The sequence below is a fragment of the Megascapheus bottae genome, chromosome 27, assembly GCF_031878675.1.
Source record: "Megascapheus bottae isolate mThoBot1 chromosome 27, mThoBot2.hap1, whole genome shotgun sequence".
NCBI lineage: Eukaryota > Metazoa > Chordata > Mammalia > Rodentia > Geomyidae > Megascapheus > Megascapheus bottae.
The window spans coordinates 18,252,549-18,272,174 of NC_143535.1; the positions used below are offsets into that span (position 1 = coordinate 18,252,549).

Here is a 19,626-nt window from a genome sequence, read left to right on the forward strand (position 1 = left end):
ATATCATGCTTCTCTGGGGATGATCTGAAATGAGCTGACATATGTTTGATAATGGTGTTGATGATGCTAAAATTTCCCCTTTTTATCTTATTTTTTTTGCCAGTCCTGGGCTTGGACTCAGGGCTTGAGCACTGTCCTTGGACTTTCTCAAGGCTAGCACTCTACCACTTGAGCCTCAGCACCACTTCTGGCTTTTTGCTATGTATATGGAGTACCGAGGAATCGAACCTGGGTCTTCATGCATGCTAGGCATACACTCTACCACTAGACCAAACTCCTGGCCCCAATCACATGAATCTTAAGGAGGACACAATTACACTATGTCTAAGATGTAGTTCCAGTCATTCTTTCATATGGATTCCAATATGGCTTTATAGACTAGGACCTAGTGTATGAATGTACATGTGATTGAGTGTGTATGGTGTGTGTGTGTGTGTGTGTGTGTGTGTGTGTGTGTGTGTTGGAAATGGAGTTAGTCTGAAGCATGCTATTTGGCATGAATGAGCCTCACAGCTTTTAGCTTATATTATAATCACAAGGAAGACAGATTGCCTTAGAAAGAGACCCTAGAGCAATGGCACAGAGAGATATGTCCCCAGAGTAATGCATCTTGGGTGTGTTTGTATGAGTGGAGTGGGTAGCCCAGTAGAAGATTATTCAAGATTACTCCGTTTCTCCAGGTTATATTCAGATGCTGAAACATTACCAGTGTATTTTCTATTATGCTGCTTTGGGGATGGAAGTGGTCCCAGTTTTCTACTGCCTTATAGCAATGAACTAATAATGGTCTCCTTCAAGTTTCAGTGAAGGCTGATCTTCTATCATTCAAGACCACTTTGCACCAAGGTGCATGCGTGGGATTGCATGTGGGCATGTGCACGCATATGGGTTTACTCAGTTGGGAACCAGTGCTTGGTGGCTAATATGTGCTTTGAGGGGATGAAATATCTGAGGTCTCCATTGTCCCTCTATCTTCCTTCCTTGGCCAAGCATCCATCCTAGGAAGATAGATGTGTGGCTCTCATCATTGCTTTCACTGCTTGAAGGAATAAACATCTTCACTACAGCCTCGGAATGGAGGTGATTGTAGATGTTTCCATGACACTCATTTATTCCTTTCCCAAATACAAAAACTGTATTGGGGGAAGGGTTGAAAAAAAAAAGACTAAGGGGCAGGAGACCTGGCAACAGAAAGTCCTCACAATTTTCTTATCCATCTTTCTCTGCATGAATAGAAAACCCCTCACCTCCTTTCCCGGGGTCTTTTCCAGCCCAAGCAAATCCCTGTTGACTTCATGATCATGAGATGGGGCTCCCTGAAAAATAGAGTGGAGGAATCGCATGTAGGAGGAAGCAGTGCTAATTTAGGGTAAGGGAGGGGGAGAAAACTTTTATCCTTACAAGTTGGGAATTAGTAATGATGACCAATGATGAGCAGTGATGATCAGTGATGACTGACATTGGGGGTGGCAGTGTGTGTGTGTGTGTGTTGTGTGTGTGTGTGTTCCAGAGGGGTCTGTGACACACTGCAGCTGAGCCAATGACTCATCTTAAATCTCAGTGATTTTTAGAGGTCATTTTAGTCATTCCTGGGTCTTCAGGCTGGCTGGAACTTAACTTAATATCACGTTTGGTGGAGGTGGTGTGTTGCTCTGGAGGAGGAGTGTCTGTCTGTGTGCGCAAGGGAATGGGGGTGGGGGAGGCAGCGCGTGACCCCTTTGAAAAGATCTCCTGCAAAGGACGTTCCCTAGCTTTCCCAGGCTGCAGGCTTTTGGGTTTCCCCCTTCACTGAATCAGCATGGTTCTCCCGGGAACTGCTTTTTTGCTAGCTGTAAACCGGATGTTGGATTCCCTGAGTGGGCGGGGGCTCCATCCCTTCAGATCTGTCAGGGGTAATTGAGAATCCTGGGGACCCATCAGTCAGTCCGTGAATCTATCATTTATTCCACCAGAAACTTGCCATACAGCCTAAGCAGAGAATAGAACAGAGCAAAGACGCTACAACGCCTTCTCCCAGGCAATGCGCATGATTCTGCGGCTCTGTTCTCACCGCACTTCAACGCACCTTGAAATGGGCTCGCCTCCTTCGCGCCCACGACGGGCAGACAGTTGAGCCAATCAGTCTTCAGACTGGTGGGAGGCATCCAATAGTCAAACCGAAGGGGCGGGCTTAGAGGTCCGGCCCGGCTAGGCTTCACCGTGGACCTGGTTGCCTTCTGCTTAGGCTAGTAGTGCAGGTGCCGCTGCGCCGGGGCCGGGGAGGCTGCGCGCAGAGCCCAGCGGAGCCAGGGAGGGATGGAGAGCGGGACGCCCGGGCTGCAGGAGCACCGGCAAGGGGCGTAGGCGGGCGAGAGGCGGGCGCTCGGGCACGAGAAGTGTGCGGGTGCTGGGAGCACTTTGCGATAGGATGAGGCTCTTGGCTGGCGCGCGGTAGTACTATGATTTGGTATGTGGCCACTTTGATAGCAAGTGTGATCAGCACCCGAGGTCTTGCGGCTCAAGGTGAGTTGAAGTGCAGCGTCCCTCCTCCGCCCCTCCCGGCTGGCTCCTTTTCAGCTCCTGATCACCGGCCCCCTGCACTGTGCCGCTCCTTCCCGATGGCGAGGTTCGGGCTTGGACTAGGCGCGCCTCCGGGCACTGACAACAGAGGGCCCGGGGACGGAGGAGCCGAGCCGGGCGGGAAAGGGCCGGCGCCCACCGCCTTGGAATCGAGGTCGACTTGGTCCACTTTGGGCCCCGGTGGTCGGCATCGGCACGCCGAGTTCCTTCCTCTTTTCTGCTGGCACCGGGTGATTGGGGTGAAGGTGGTGTGTGTGTGGGGGGGGGGTGGAGTCGTGCTTCTCTTCTCCTAACTCTGGCTGCCAGGGAGTTTGCGGTCTTCGGGCCGGCTGCAGCACGTTCGAGCACCGCGCCGCGCCGCTGCTCCGCGGAGGAGCCGTGCCCGGGAGGCCGACCCGAGCCTCGGGACCCTCTGCGCCCCACCTCTTTGGGACTGGGTCCTGTCGGCCTCGCGGGTGCCCCTCCTGCCCTTACGTCTCGGCAGCTGGAGGTCGGATCCCCCTCGTAGGTGACGGGGTGTCATCTTGGAGCAGCCCTCGCCCCATTTAGCCGTACCTGGGCTTCGGCCTGGCAAAAGTTCCCCGGGAGCGGGCCGCAGCCTTGCCACATGCCACCCTCCCCCGCGGCCGGGCACAGCCGTCCGGGGGCGAGGGCAGCGGGGCTCTTCTTCTTCTTCTTTCTGATTTCTCCTGTCTGAGCTCGGGGAGAAGAGCAAGAGGGAAGCCAGCGCGTCGGGGGAGATGCGTGCGTGAGCGCGCGGGCTTTTGCTTTGGAAACGGGCAGAGCGACTTGCAAGCCTCTGGGTGGCACCCGGGCTCTGGCTCTCCGCCCTTGTATGGAAGTAGGAGCGGAGCCTGGAAGCTGCCAGGACTCTGAGCTCACGGTTCTCAGCGCGCAGACACGACCCGGTGGTGGGCAAGTTCACCAAGCCGGGAGGAGATGGCGGCGGCGGGAGAGAGAGCTAGCTTGGGGGTGGGGTGGGGGTGGAAGGCGGTAGGGAGGACCCGCCAACCACAGCACCCACTCCCAGAGGGCGCCTTGTAGAGGGTCTTATCATCACTTGGGCGGGAGGTTTGGTGTGTGTGTGTGGGGGGGGGAGTGGTTTGAGAAAGTTTCAGGAATGGAAAATGTCTCCTATGCTCCTTGGGAGGGGGCGACTGGAAACCAGAGCACTGGGTAAGGGAAAGGGTGGTTTTGCCAAGTGAGGTGATGGGCTGGAGGGTCTAAAAACTTCCTTTGTCAAGTGGGGAGACAGGCCGGAGTGGCTAGAGAAGCCTGAGGGGGTGGGGTGGAGATGTAGACCAGCTGGCCTCATCCTTATCCTCTCCCCAGTCTCCTGGATGTCTTGCAAAGCCTACATCCCCCTCCCCTCCAGGTTTTGGTATGTTCCTGCTATGGGACTGTCACTGAAAGCACAAAGGATGTACTGGGATCTCCGAATAGAAGAGACATTGAAGGAAGATTCTGAAATAGCCGGCAAACCTAAGCCAGGGTGTGGGGGATTGGCCTGTTGTGTTTTATTATTTATTTATTCTTGCAAGTGTAAGCAAGGCATAAAGTAAACAGGTTTATGCTGCAGCAACACACAGAATGGCAAGGCAGAAGGAACTCCCCCACATTGCCTTCTTTCACAGTGCAGAGAGGTCTTCCCACCAGGAATGGCCTGCCATGTTCCCTTGTCTGAGGGCAGGGGTGACCTTCTTGGTCTTGGGATCTTTTTAGCCTAACATGACTCCATAATGTGATGGTGGTCTAGGACCTAGACTTAAAATTACACGTATTCAAATCTGGGTCTTATCACTGGCTAACCCTGTGACCTTGGACAAATTGTTTAACCTTTCTTGATGTCACTTGGTTCAATGGAAATAGGTTATGAGTGTAAGCTTATAGAGGTTTTTTCCTCCCTGGGGGGTGTAGTAGCTATAAATAAAAGAGTAGCTATCACACATAGTATATACTCATGAAATGTTAACATTGTTTATTATTTCAGTATGTTGGGGTTCCTGGTTCGCCTTTGTTTCCTTTCCCTTGGGTCATTCAGGGCAGCAGGAGGAAGTTCAGAAGGTTGCCTCTGTCAGGAAATGAGACTCCTTCATAGACTGACCTTGTCTGTGTGGAGCCTCTCATCCTCCTACATCTACTGAGGCGTCCAGGGTATGTGTGCTTCAAAGCTGCTTGAAAGCCCTTTGCAATGTGTTCAAAGCTAAATCCTTGTCAGTGTCTAGAACTTGTGGGAGGGTACAGAACTCAGCTTCTGGTAGGGAAAGGCTACTTGCTGTGTGTGAAACTGACGTTGGGTGCTTGCAGAGCTTAACTTTGACTTGGAGAGGCACTCTTAGGATTCACTGAAGTAGAGGAGTGAGAGAGGGCAGTTCCCTTAGGCCATGATAGGTGGGGCCTCTTGTCAACCTGCCTGCAAGGGATACGGGTAGAAATGGACTCTTCCCTTGTCTCTCTGATCATGTGTCGGGGAGACGACAGGTCAGTCATCAGGTGGAAGGCACGAGGAGAAGTTGGTCTATTGGTATCATCTCAGCATACTGTATGGTTGCCTAGTAAGCTGGGCAAGTTTCCACACTGTGGGAAGATCCTGGGCCAGTCTGAACTTCTCATGGCAGAGGGAAGTCTTATTCCAAAGGCTGTTTTCCCACTTGACCAGATTCTGAATTTTGCCTGGCATCAGTGCCCCCAAATAAAGTAAGGTGCTGACTCAAGTCAGGTTAGACAAGTCCCCTGTCTACTCTGGCCTTGATCTACTCAGCTCCCATTTGAGAAAGAAGTTTCAACCCCATGCCCAGGAAGAATTGATGGATGGAAGTGATTAGTGCATTGTGTGCCCCAGCACACACATGATGGAGGTGGGGGTGTGTCTGGCAGCAGCCACACTGGAAGTAGTTGAGGTTATATGTGAGATTGGGCATGGCTGAAGGGCAGTGGGAAAGATCAGCTTTCAGCTGCTGGTCTGTGGCCAGACATATGCCAGTGTCTGGAGATATCCTATCTCAAGTCCTGAGTGGTTTCTATGGTTCTGACACAGAAAGCTAATATCTGGTTACCTGAGGAGCAGGATCTGCCTCACTGAGCTGCTGCACCCCAGCATCTCTGTATCCGTCCCCTCCTTCCCTTAAGCCTCATTCTCTCCTGGTGTCTTCCTTTACTTCTCTAGCCTCTCCCCAGCCAGGCGCCAGCTAGCTTTCAGAGCTTGGCCTGCTTGTTCTATGCTTTCTTCTTTGGCTGTCTCTCAGCTCTACTTTATGCTCAACTGTCTATACACATCTTTCCTGTTTGCTGCACTGAAGATGTGCGGGTGGGAGATGAGTCTCTGTGAGGGCTGAGATTTAATCAGTTCTCATCTCCATAAGAGCCCCTCCCGACATGTGGTGACCTTAGCTCGGATACAATCTCTCCAGGTAGCAGTACTCCCTCCCTCTGGTTTCTAGGATGGGTTGGACAGCTTGAGTAAAGAGAGGATCTGAATGATGAAGGAGCTGTGATTGGTGAGAACTTCCCAATGTCTGGAGGTGAGAGCTGTATGTGTACTTTTGTGTGCCCGGGTCCACCTGTCTGTGTATGTGTGTTCTCCTGCAAATGCACACTTGCCTACCTGCAATGACACATGCATACATACATGTGTGTGCACACATATATACACACATGTGCTTATGTTTCTGTATACATATGTGTGCATGTCCATGTGATATGCATGCATTCTGTTTGTGCATCTATGCAAGTGTGAATGCCTATATGTTTGTATGTACATGCATGGACTGCAGCAGGACAGAGCTAGTTAGGTACAGACCCCGCAGTCTCCTTGCTTTCTGGTTCCCTTGCTTGGAACCAGCATCAAAGCAGCATAGAAGTCTCCAAAGTCGAAGGCTCTAGGTCCAGAGGCTGGGTTGAAGGATGTCTGAGGTTCTGGAGAGAAAGCCTAGGTAGCAGGAGAGTCTGAGCATGTGGGGAAGCTGATACTGGGCTATCTGTCTGTCTATCTATCGCTAGGAGGGACGGGTAGCATTCCTTGTCTTCAGATCTTTCCACTCTAAAATAGAGAAGAGACTGAATTATCATCAGTCCCCTGCCCCAGGGGCACTGCTCAGGGGCACTGGTGTGGGCCAGTCTACCAGAGGCAGCTGACCTATTTTTCTTAGGAATCCTCCTACTTTTCCTTTTCTCTCTTGCATGAATAAGCAGGAGAGAGAAGAGCAGAGATGGGGCCTCCATGAGGGGTTTGGAGAAAGATTCCAAAGTATCAGGGCTGTGAAGGAAGCCTGATTGCTCTTCTGACAAGAGAAGTACTGACAACCAGGCCTTCTGCCCATGCCCGTGCAGCAACCCCCCCTCCCCCGCCATTTGTAGTCACCCTTACTTTCTTCCTGGTCACGTGTGACTACCAGGATGGGGCAGTGAGTGGTATACAACTTGCACACAGGCAAACATTGTAAGGAGATGAGTCACTGTCCTCATTCTCGTTGGAGTAGGGAGTGTTGACGTTTTACCCTGAGTAGATATGGAACTTTGATCTCCCACTTAGTTATGGTGCCATTCTGGTCTCTTACCCTCATGGCATGCTCAGCTTTAGTGCCTTTACTTGACCAGCTCTCTGCCAACCAGCTTTGGGACAGGGAATCTGATTGCAGGGGGTATGGGTGTGTGTGTGTGTGTGTGTGTGTGTGTGTGTGTGTGTGTGTGTGTGTGTGTGTGTGTGTCTTTGCTTTTCTGCTGAGGAGCCATTAAAGGAGCAGAACTGAGATTGAATTACCGACTTCCTTCCTGCCAGGGGCTCCTGGGGAAAGAGCTCTTGGAAATGCTGTGTAGCCAAGCAAATGAAGGTTGCTAATAGCATCGCTGCCTCCCAGCTTGCTGGGGTAAGGGGGGACCTAGCCAGAAAGCGTAGAGAGCAGAGTCAACCATAGATGAAAGAAGCTGGCCATCCCTACCCTCTCCTTACCAGTCCTTGCTGTTCAGGCTTCCTGGCTGTTCCCACTCTGGGCCTCACCTGGCTTTTCAGACCCTGATGCAGACTGGATGTGGAGGAACCTAGAAGGGCAGCTAGGACACTGATGGGAGGCCCTGGCACTGTCTTTTATTAATGTGCCTGTGCACACGAGTGCTTGTTTCTAGAAAGAGGGAGGGATGCTCCTCAGGAGAAGCACAGGACATCCCTTCCCATCCTGGGCATGAGTCTATTTTCCACATCATACTTTTTGGGTGTTTCTCATTGGGCAAGAGGGAGCCATCCTCCAGTGTGTGCCTCCCACTTAGTGAGAACCCCAAGTCTGCTGGCTTCCTGGAATCTCCAGGAGCTTCCTGGCTTGTTGAGGAGGAGGGATTGGGGGACTATTGGGGGCTGTGTCTTTTTTGGACTCAGCAGGGATTATTTTTAGGCTGGCAGATGGAGGTGGTGGTGGCTGTCGCTGGTATTATTAGACAACAGGCCTGTGGTTTGAGAGTCTGGTGCCCAGAGGAGGAGGAGGAGGACGCGAAGGAGGAAGAGGAGGAGGAAGAGGAGGAGACTACAACAAAGATTTGTACTAATGAGTTTAGAAGGCTGATGCTCATCCACCAGACCCAGACAAGGGACTCTGAGATCTTAGGCAGAGCAAAGCTCCAGGTCCAGCTATCTGCTGAAACAGGTTCTTCAAAGTCTTCTTTGGTCCTGGGCTACAGAATCTAAGCTCCCAGGACCTGTGTGGGCTTGGCTGAGTGGGTAAAGAAGCGGAGGGGCAGAGAGGAGAGGCATTGGCCTGCTGGGGCTCTGGTGAGGAATTAGGAGAATCCTGACTTCCCTGCCTGTTACTTGGGTAACTTCCCAAATAATACCACTTCCCCATTGCTTCTTTGCAAAATGGAGACAACAGTACTTGTGCCAGGGCCATTGTAGGCATTCAGTATCAGAGCGGGTATGGAGTAGAGCTGGCAGCCAGCATGTTCCCTTTGCATCCCAGCTGAGGCTTTCTCTGCCCAGATCCAATCTTTCCCCCTGCTGTTTAGATAGTTTCCCATTCTCAGGACCCTTTCCTCTCTCAAGCCCTTCCCTGGCAGACAAGTTCTAGGTGAGGAGTGCTGGATGTGGGGCCATGCCAGGCCCTGGATGCTTCATGGTTCTGTGCCTACAGGGGGTCTGCTGGCAGCCCTGGACTCAGCTACCCACTGGGTACCACCTGGCTCAGAGAGCAGATTTGTATCCTATGGTTTCCTGGAAAGGTCAGCCAGCCTGCAGGGGGGTGGGGCTACTTCATCCTCTCTTTCTTGTCAGGGTGGCACCCCTCACAGGGGTCTAGGAAGATTTGGTAAGCTCAGGATGCACTGTTTCCTGCCTTCTTGCATACCTTCGAGTCCCTTACCCACTATCAAGCCAGTCAGAAGAAGCCTGACTTGGGGAGGGGGCTGCTATGAAGGAGGAAGGGTCTGGGGCTCCCCTCCCTTGCAGGCTCTGTCCCCCAAACATTCCCCACCCTCTCTACCCCTCCATGGTACACCTGGCCTTGCTGGAGACAAGCCATTCTGCTTCCTGCAGGCTCCACTCTGTCCTCCTGGTTCTCAGGTGCTCTGGAGGTTTCTGTCTGTGAATCTCTGTGTCTCTCTATTCTGTTGTCACTGCCCCCAGCCAACTCTTGGTTTGGACTGCGTCCATCTGTATCTCCGCACTTCCTTGCTTCTTGAATTGCTTTCACTGTAGGATTTGGGCTTCGTTCCCCAGTGTTTGAGTTTCTCCATGTCTCTCCTCCACCAGGCCCCTCTTTCCTCTTTACTGCCAGCCTGAGTACTTTCTCTCTCTCTCTCTCTCTCTCTCTCTCTCTCTCTCTCTCTCTCTCTCTCTTTTTTTTTTACACTGAGCTTTTCTGGAGAGAGTGTTTATTAGACATACTTTGGCTCAGAAAGGATCAGGCTGTGGGAGATGGAGTGAGGAAACACACCCGTGTGTGTGTGTGTGTGTGTGTGTGTGTGTGTCTGTGTGTGTGTGTGTGTGTGTGTGTGTAGGAGATGCAGAAGAGCAGATGATAATACATTAGGAACCTGGAAACCAGGAGGGCCTGGACTGAGTGTGGGACCTGGGATGCCTTCTCTCTGTCTACTTTTGGAGACACTGGTCTCATTTGTCCTGTGTGTTATTTTGGGGGTGCACCTGGTTGTTGTTGCTCCTCCCTGATTGAAAGGGTCTCAAGAAAATGATGCTGGCTCTGTGTGTGTGTGTGTGTGTGTGTGTGTGTGTGTGTCCTCCCTGTTGCTTGGGATGGGCTTTACAATGGGCTCTGTGTTTAACCCAGGGACTGGCCAGGCTGGGGGTGGGGAGAGAAGGTGTCAAAGAGCTGCCTCATTGCCATGCAGTGAGAATGAGGCAGCACTAGGTGCAAATGAGCAGAGCACCCCCATGTCAAAGCTGACCCACCTTCTAGTAGTGCCCTCACTCCAGAATAAAGCTGAGTGGTAGAGGTGCCCAGTTGTTCCCCTAGGCTCTTTCTCTTACTTCTAGGGCCCAAGGAGCCACCTTGCCCCACCCAAGGTTTACTGGCCCCTGGGAATAGCTCTTTCCTCCCTCACATTTCTGTAGTTTGTCTCCTCATCTCCTCACTGCCCAGTCCTGTACATGTTCAGTTATTACATGTGTGTACTTACACATTTGCACATGTGTGTGCGTGCACACACATACACGCTGTCTCTCTTGATGGCTCATGGCACCTGCTGCCCATCCATTGCACTGGGTCTAGCACTGGCTTGTACTTGTGGGTGAAGCAGGGCGAGCAAGCCAGCAGGCAGGCAGGCAGGCAGGCAGGCAGGCAGGCAGGTATCCCTAGGGATGTTGGGGAGGAGCCTGCTGCAGCTGGGCCCTCTCCTCCTTTTACCCCTAGGGGCTGGGCTGCAAACTGAAGCCAGGCTGGGAGGGGGTGGGGGCTCAGGAAACCTGCTGGGGCCTCTAGCAGGTGAGTGCAATGCTGCTCTGCTCCAAAAATACTCTGTGATCTTAGCTCTTTCTCTAGAAAACAGTGATGTCACTGGGAGCCAATCGGCTTCTGGAAGAGCTTGCCTCCTCCTCCTCCTCCTGCAAGTTACAGGGAAGGGGGAGCCAGGAGAATGGGGCTCGCAGAGGCACACGGAGATGACATAGACTGACACAGAGATTCAGAGATAAGAAACACATATGCACACAGATACAGAAGCTCCTCCATGTAGAAAGCAGCTGAAATCTCTTGCCCTCACATGGGCCAGCAGCAATTCGTGGTTCCAATCCTCCAACACACACACACACACACACACACACACACACACACACACACACACACACACTAGCTGATAGAAACAGGGAGAGAGGCAAGTAGGTAATTACTCACATGTAATGCTAGCAGGAGAAAGAGACAGAGAGAGACACATACTGATGGAGAGACTTGGAAGAGAGCCAGAGAGACATAGGGAAGAAGCAAGACAGAGACAGAGACAGACAGAGACAGAGAGAAAGACAGAGACACAGAGACACAGAGAGAGACAGAGACACAGAGACAGAGAGAGACAGAGACACAGAGACACAGAGAGAGACAGAGACACAGAGACACAGAGAGAGACAGAGACACAGAGAGACAGAGACACAGAGACAGACAGACACATGGAGAAGGAGCCAGAGAGACAGAGAGACTTGGGGCTGAGCAAGAGATTGACAGACAGACAGATGACAGACACATCAAACAGACAGACTACAGAGTAGTAGAGAGACAGTAGAGAGACAGCGATAAATAAAGACAGATAAGAGCTAGGAGAGAGAGAGAGAGAGAGAGAGAGAGAGAGAGAGAGAGAGAGAGAGAGAGAGAGAGAGAGGAAGAAGAAGGAGGAGGAAGAGGAGGAGGAAGAAGGGGAGGAGGAGAAGACAGAAAGGGGAGAAAGTGAGAAAGAGAGATAACAGACAAACTGACAGAGATAGCTCCTTCTGGGAGCACATGCGTGCATACACACACAGAATGAAACACTCAGACATGAAGGAGAGACAGTGGCAGCTGGGATCCCGTAGGGGTCAGGGCATGCAAAAAGAGCCCAGCTTGGCCAGAAGGGCAGCGTGGACTGTTCCCTCTCCCATCCTTTCTGGGTGGAAGGGCCCAGCCTGCGTTTGGCTTCGGGCCCTCAGTCTGTGGTTGCTGTCCTAGGTGCTGCCCGGAACAGTCTAAGTGCCCAGGCTGTGGCCTGGAGGGGTCCAGTGAGGTGGGAAAGGGTGTGGTCAGCTTGGGAAGGGCAGTGCAGGGGAGGCAAGGCTGGAGCCGCCCCTGCTGTCCTTCTAACCACCAGCACTGGGCAAGGTGACCTTGTACCCTCCCTGGTCCTGCCTGGTTGCAGGGCACTGCAGATCCTGTTTGGGGCCTGGGAGCAGGTGCCCAGGAGAGAGGGAGTGACTTCCACGGGTCCTCATCTTCCCTCTTAGGTGGAATGGGGGCCTCTCCTACCTGCTTTCTTCCCCATCCTCCTCTGTCAGCAAGGATATTGATATTTTGTGCCCTAGGGCCCCCTTTCTTTGTCCTCAGCAACCTGCTCTCCACACAGTGAAGTCAGATAGATTTGAGCCTTGGACATAAATGGGAAGGCTGTAAATGCTTCCTCTGCAGCAGAGGTGGGAGGAGAGGCTGGAGAGGCCAGCCTGGCCGGTGGGGTTTTCCTCTGGTGTTGCCTAGAGCAGCCTGCTTAGCGTGTTAGGGATTCCCAGCTTGGCTCCCGGTGAGGAGCACTCTTGTTTAGTGCAGGCTGAGCTGGGGGTGGGGCCGTGGAGGAGGATCTCCTACCATTCTGGAGCAGGAAACAGCTTCTGGAGGAATGTTGCCTGTTTGTAGGTGGTTATGGCTGGGCTGAGCTGTGCCTCTTGAGACAGCATCTGTGTGTGTGTGTGTGTGTGTGTGTGTGTGTGTGTGTGCCTATACTGAGGCTTGTCCTGGGTACTGTCCCTGATCACTGAACTCAGGGACTGAGTGCTGTCCCTGAGCTCTTTTGCTCACAGCTAGTGCTCTACCACATTGAGCCACAGCTCCAGTTTCAGTTTTTGAGTGGTTAGTTGGAGATAAGAGTCACACGGGGACTTTTCTGGCTTTGAACTATGATCCTCACATTTCACCCTCCTGAGTAGTACTAGCTGCTAGGAATGGTAGCTGTGGTTTAACCCACAGGTTCTTGGCTTGTCTCAGCGCTTTGATGCCCAAGTCTGGTACTCTACCACTTGAGCAACAACTCCACTTTCAGCTTGTTTGGTGGTTAATTGGAGATAAGAATCCCATGAACTTTCTTGTCTAGGTTGGCTTTGAACCTTGATGGTAGGCTTTCAGCTTCCTGAGGAGCTAGGATTACAGATATGAGCCACTAGCACCGGGCTTTGCCTGCTTTTCTTTGGGATTGGGAAGATTAGTTCTTGCTTATAGAGCTAAAAAACAAAACAAAACAATGAAACACTTTTTTTCCCCTTTGGTCAGTTCCTGGGCTTGAACTCAGGACATGGGCTCTGTCCTAGAACTTCTTTTTGCTTAAGGCTAGCACTCCACTTGAGCCACAGTACCACCTGTGGATTTTTTCTGAGTAGTTTATGGGAGGTAAGAGTCTCATGGACTTTCCTGCTTCGAACCGAACCATGATCCTCAGATCTCAGCCTCCTGAGTAGTTATTCATGAACCAGGCATGAGACACTGGCACCTGGAAAGACTTTCTCATTTCTTTTCCTCCCTTCCTCAGCTGTGAGAATGCTTGAGGCTTTTAGGGCAGAGGGAGGTTTGGGTCAGAGGTAGTAAGTGAAGGTGCACTGGGGCCCTCTGGAAGGGAGAGGGTGGGCTGGGGTGACGCCTTTGACACTGACACACTAGGCTGCCGAGCTTTTTGTCACCTGCTCATGTCCCACCTTGGCTGTCCCTTTAGGTGCCCACGGCCTACGAGAGGAGCCTGAGTTCGTGACTGCACGAGCTGGTGAGGGTGTCGTTCTGCGATGCGACGTGATCCATCCAGTGACGGGACAGCCCCCACCCTATGTTGTAGAGTGGTTCAAGTTTGGGGTTCCCATCCCTATCTTCATCAAGTTTGGCTACTACCCTCCTCATGTGGACCCTGAGTATGCAGGTAAGGTGCGGGTACTGAGGGGGTACTTTGTACGGGTACTTTGTCTCTCTCCTCCCAGGTCCCAGATTCCTTTGCCTTCATTATGGTAAGTTCTGATCTTTCTCCAGACTGATCTATTATCTCTGTTGTTATAATCTCTAGCTCTTTCCCTCCCATCTTTGCTTCACTAGGTTTTTATTAAGTGGAAAGAGGAGGGGGAGTAGGATGTGAGGCATACATGAAAGTCTTCTAAACCACACAGCCTTGGGAATGGAGTAAGGATTCAGCAGTCCCAGGGCAAGCTAGAGAGAGGACTCCTGGGAGGAAGCAAGAACCCACACTGTCCAGGGAAGAAAGGGAAGAAGACAGAGCTGCCTTTGACCATATGTGGTGAAGCCAAAGCTGCAGAATTCCTTGTCTGCATATTCCTTTTCTCTTTCCCCTAGTTCAGAAGTTGGCCATACTACTATCCCCAGTTCTAATAGTCATTCCCTTCTGTACCTGACCCTAGCCCATGCCTCATCACTCCCTCCTCTGCCGCTCACCCTCCCCTCCCTTCTCCTGGCCCTGTTTGTGTCTTGTTCTGCAATTACTCTGCCAGTCATGGCCTCTTTATGACTCATAGCCACTGCCCTGCCAGTCTGCCAGGGTGGAGGGTGCTGTGTGTGTGTGTGTGTGTGTGTCCCTGAGTGTGTGCTGGGGTAAAAAAGAAGAAACAGGACACTGTTTTTACTTTTGTCTCCCCTGTAGCTTATAGTCTGAACTGCCTTTTTCTTACAAAGCTTCCCTTCTCCTCCTCCTCCTCTTCCTCCTCTTCCTCCTCTTACTTTTCTTCCTCCTCTTCCTCTTCTTCCTCCCCTTCCTCCCCTTCTTCTCCTTCCTCTCCTTCCTCTCCTTCTTCTTCTTCTCCTTTTTCTCCTTCTTCGTCTTCGTCTTCTTCTTCCTCCTGTGGTCAGGAGTGACTTCATTAGTCTGAGTTTTATGCAGATTTACAGATCCAAGATGAGGAGGAAAACAGAGGAGATGGCGGCGATAGTCTTGGCTTGGTTTGAAAGAGGCTACAGTGGATGGTGAGGAAGTGGTGAGCTTTTTAACATGGCATGTCACTGCCAAGCAGGAAGGGACTCCTTTCTTAGTGTAAGAGGAACACAGAGGTGGCCTCTCAGTGGAGTCAAGGTCCTCTACTGCCCCCTTTGCCTTGATTTTTTTTTCTTTTGAGACAAAGACATGCTGTTTATATGCGAGGCTGCCTTACACTCACTATACTTGTTGGTCTAGGGTAGCTTACACTTGTATTCCTCGCTACTCAGGAGACTGAGATCTGAGGATCACGGTTCCAAGCCAGCTTGGATAGAAAAGTGTGTGAGATTCTTTATTTCCAGTGAATCAGCAAAAAGCTGGACATGGAGCTGTGGCTCAAATGGCAGAACACCAGCCTTGAGGGGAAGAAGCTAAGCCAGTATATGTGAGGCCCTGAGTTCAACCCCCAATAGAAAGAAACCAAAGATAAACAAACAAGCAAAAAACTGTGCCTTGGCGTCCTGAATGCTGGGACTACAGGTGGAACCAGCATATCTGGCTGTCCTTTCTCCTGGAGTTGCTGGGTTTTGGAAGGGGTTGGTAGCAGGGTCTATAAGGACTCTATTGTCCAGTCCCGACAGCCTTCACTCTATCCTCCCTTAGGAAAACTAGGCAGACAGGAAAGTGTGAGGTAGCCCTAGCCATAGCTAATAGAGATACTTCATGGCCTGTCTGGCCTCCTCATCTCTGTTGTGCTTTTCTTTTGGTCTAACAGCTCTCTAAAAAAATGCTGCTAAGCTGGGTGCCAGTGATTCATGCCTGTAATCCTAGTTATTCAGGAGGCTGAGACTTAGAAGATGATGGGTAGAAGCCAGCTCAAGACAGGAAAATCTGTGAGACTTTTATCTCTGATAAACTACTTAGAAAAGGCTAGAAGTAGTGGCTGTGGCTTTAGAGATAGAGTATTACTCTTAAGCAGAAGAAGCTCAGGGAGAGCACTCAGGCCCTGAGCCTGGCAAGAAAAAATAAGCTAAATCGGAGGAGTGGCTCAAATAGTAGAGCGCCAGCAAGAAAGCTGAGAAAGAACACATGGCCCTGAATTCAAGCCCTGGTACCAGCACACACATACACAGAAAGAAAGTTTCTGTTCTAAGTTGTTGAGGCTAGCCTTGGTTTTACGCACAGTGGGCTGTTTGGTGGCCTGGGTCAGGGTTGGCTGGGATGGACAGTGGTGTTGTGGTCAAGGCCACCTACTGGTGTGTTGGGGTACATGAGGTCGTTTTGGAGCTCTGCTATGGAAAGTAGATTGGTTACCTTCTTTGGCTGGGGGAAGGGAAAACTGATAGTCCTGCCCTGATGGCTTACTGGGTTTTTGTTCACTGTCTGCCCCCCTCCCCCCACTAGGCCGGGCCAGTCTTCATGATAAAGCATCATTGCGGCTGGAGCAGGTACGCTCTGAAGACCAGGGCTGGTATGAGTGCAAAGTGCTCATGCTGGACCAGCAGTATGACACCTTCCACAATGGCAGCTGGGTCCACCTCACCATCAATGGTGCGTATGAGTCCCCTTCCTGGGGGCTGTCCTCACTACTGGCCTTTCCCTCAGCCTTTGCCACCAAGAGAAGCCTTGGGCAGCCTTGGTTCTTTGAGATCCCAGCTCACTCCTTTGGGGTCTCCGGGACGATGGGGGTCCAGAGGTGCAGCAGCTCACTGTGTACATGATGATGTCAGAGTTTTTCCTCTCAGGGAACCAGAAGGGTTAAGGCTTTATGGAGGGCAAATCAGTCACTGGTGCTGTCACTTCTCTCCTCTGGGAGGCGCCTGGGAGCTCAGGAAGGGCATTTCCCCTCTTCTGTAGAATTCCTAGAGCCTCAGCATTGGTCTTTTTAGATCGCTGTTTCGGTTTCTTGTTAAACGTATTTATTTGAGTAATAATACAGAGGGTTTGTTATATGCTTGGCCCCACACCAGATGGTGGGGGAAATACTGATGAGCAAACCTGGACATGGTCCTTGCTCATACACGCTTTACTAGCTAATAAAATGTAAGGATCCTAGGGAGAAGATCTGTTTTCATGGCTGACAGTTATTGATAGCTCAGGTTAAATGGAATGTACCCTGTACAGATGCTGTTCAACTATCTAGGTGGGCAGGTGTCAGGATGGACTTGCTGAGTTCCTAGAGTTGGCTAAAGTTGGGGGCAGGGGATCCACAATGGTGATGGCATGGGGGTGGGTCTTCAATGTCTCCACGGAGGAAGAATGTCCCTTTATGTCCCAAGGAATCCTTACCTGGGATGCTGGCATCGTGGAGAAAGGACAGGAAAAGGTATCCACTCAGTGGGTGGGGCATGAGGATGCTTTATTTCTCTGTCCCCTCCCTCTCTTTCCTTCTCTCCCTCCTGCCCTCCCTCCCTCCCTGCCTGTCTGCTTGCCTGCCAGATCTGGGATAGATCTACTTGAACTCAGGGCCTATGTGTTGTGCCTGAGCTTTTTTGTTTAAGGCTAGTGGTCTACCACTTGAGCCACAGATCCACGTCCAGCTTTTTGGTGGTGGTTAATTGGAGATAAGAGTCTCATAGATGTTTAAATGTTCCTGCCTAGGCTGGCTTCAAATCTCAGCCTCTTGAATGCTAGGATTAATGGCATGAGCCACTGGCACCCAGCCTTCCTTTGTTTTATTTCATTCTTTTAGCCAGATTCTTGTTTTTCTTTATTTAATGGATAGCTACACACACACACACACACACACACACACACACACACACACACACACACACACACACACACACACACACCTGGCTTTGGCCACCACTGTGTCACAGATACCATGCTAGTTATTGAGACTTCAGTATCCTGGGTATGCCACATACCATGGAGATGCTTATGGTTTGGGTGTCTGAAACTGTAGAAGCTGTGGTTGGAAGATAGAAATTGATGTTGTTCCTGGCCTGGAAGCTTCTCCCATTATTGATTTGCTCTGAAGGATGGCTCTGTCCACACTACCTATAGAAAATGCATCAGATTCAGTCTGCTTTGGAGCCTTGGAACCAATCCAGGGTCTTAAAAGAACAGACTTTAAAAAAAAATTTGTTTTTGTATTGTTGGGCAGCAGGCCCCAGACATGCCAGGCAAGTGCAAGTATTATACTACTGAACTAAGTCCTCGCCTTGGAATAGAAGATTTTAGAAAAATCATTGTGTAGCACAGGAAACTAAAGATGGACTGAGGTGAGAGTTACCTGAGGCATTAAGTGCTGTTGGCTCCAGCCATTTGGTCCCAGGAATCTGATGGGAATCAGACTTTAAAGTCTATACCTAATCAGGCATTGGTGGCTCACACCTATGATCCTAGGTGTTCAGGAGGCAGAGATCTGAGGATTTGTAGTTCAAAGTCAGCCTGGTCAGGAAAGTTTATGAGGCTCTTATCTCCAATTAACCACCAAAAGGCTGGAAATAGAGCTGTGGCTCAGATGGTAGAGTATCCACTTTGAGTGAAAAATCTAAGGAATAGCATGCCCAGGCTCGGATTAAAGCCCTAGTGTGCCAGCACAAAAATAAAATTTATTTTTACCACTGCAGGCTATTTATTTATTTATTTTTGTCAGTTATGGGCTTGAACTCTGGGCTTGGCATTGTCCCTGAGCTCTTTAGGTCAAGGCTACCATCTTACCCCTTGAGCCACAGAGACACTTCTGGTTATCTGATGGTTAACTGGAGATACGAGTCTCATGGACTTTAGTGCCCCAGCTGGCTTTGAACCAAGATCCTCAGATCTCAGCCTCCTGAGCATCTAGGATTATAGGCATGAGCCACTATGCCCAGCTTCTACAGGCTTTAGAAAAGTTTTTAATCACCTGCTTTTGATTCCAGCTGTCATAGAAATGAAAATTCCCCCTTAATATCAGTCCAAGCAAGACAGAATTAGGAAGGCATATTTGTTGCTGAGGGCTTTCCTGATTGAATAGCAGGAAGCCTAGAGTCCCCTGTTGTTTCCTCTTTCCCAGGCCCTTCCCTAACTGCCCCAAACCATCCTGAGTGAAGACCTTTTGTCTTTCACATCCTCTAGTTGGCAGTGTCCACTCTAGAAATCAGAAACACCAGCCGATTAGCGGACACTCGGGTGAATTTGGTAGGATATGGTTTGGAATTGTACGTTCTGTTGAATGTCAAGTGGGATTTGATTCTTTGAGAATTTCTGAGTCGGCTTATTTTATTACTGTTCACCAAAGCCTGTCAAGTCACCTCTCTGAGCTCTGGTTCCTCGGTTATAAAAACAATGTTTGTTTGCAGGGTGGATGTGAGGATTCAATGAAATTCTGTATGGAAAAGAATCTTGCTGTGTCTGGACTATTAATTACATGGGAGCTGATTATCGATAAGATATTGGCTGTCCTTCTTGAGAAAAAGAAAGGGAGGGAGATAGGGAGGGAGGGAGGAAGGAAGGAAAGAGAGTGTAGTTAGTGTAGTTATTAGGGTTAGCTCCCTAGAAGCTATCAAAGATGTTGACCATTTAAAGAAGTCCTTGTAGCCAGGCCCTGACACTGGTGGCTCATGCCTGTAATCCTAGCTACTCAGGAGGCTGAGATCTGAGGACTGAAGTTTGAAGCCAGCCTTAGCAGAAAAGTCCACGAGACTCTTATCTCCAATTAATCACCATAATTCTGGAAGTGGAGCTATGGCTCAAGTAGTAGAGCACTAGCGTTTGGCAACATTGCTAAAGGACAGGGTCCAGGCCTTGAATTCAGGCCCTAGGACACACACACACACACACACACACACACACACACACAAACACAAACCAATCTACCTATCAGAAACGATCCATTTATATTTATGCTTTCCAATTCCAGTATGGGTTTGGCGGCTACAGTAGGGGGTATAACCCAGTCCTGGTGTTTAGGACTTGGCTCAGTGATAGCCATCCAGAGAAAATTGCTGTTTGTCTTTGGGAGCACAGAGGACAGGCAGCCTCTTTGAAGACATGGCTTCTGTGCAGAGA

General features: G+C 50.6%; 1 protein-coding gene across 6 annotated transcripts in view; it reads left to right on the forward strand.

Annotated features, from left to right (window-relative positions):
- Positions 1-2,262: 2,262 nt before the first annotated feature.
- Igsf9b (immunoglobulin superfamily member 9B) overlaps positions 2,263-19,626 on the forward strand; it is a 53,080-nt gene continuing 35,716 nt past the window's right edge. For all 6 annotated transcript variants that reach the window (XM_090319718.1, XM_090319720.1, XM_090319722.1 and 3 more), the window contains exons 1-3: positions 2,263-2,502; positions 13,432-13,629; positions 16,033-16,179. In XM_090319718.1, coding sequence (XP_090175844.1) covers positions 2,439-2,502; positions 13,432-13,629; positions 16,033-16,179 — 409 coding nt within the window. In that variant the 5' untranslated portion in view covers positions 2,263-2,438. The remainder of the gene's footprint in view (positions 2,503-13,431; positions 13,630-16,032; positions 16,180-19,626) is intronic.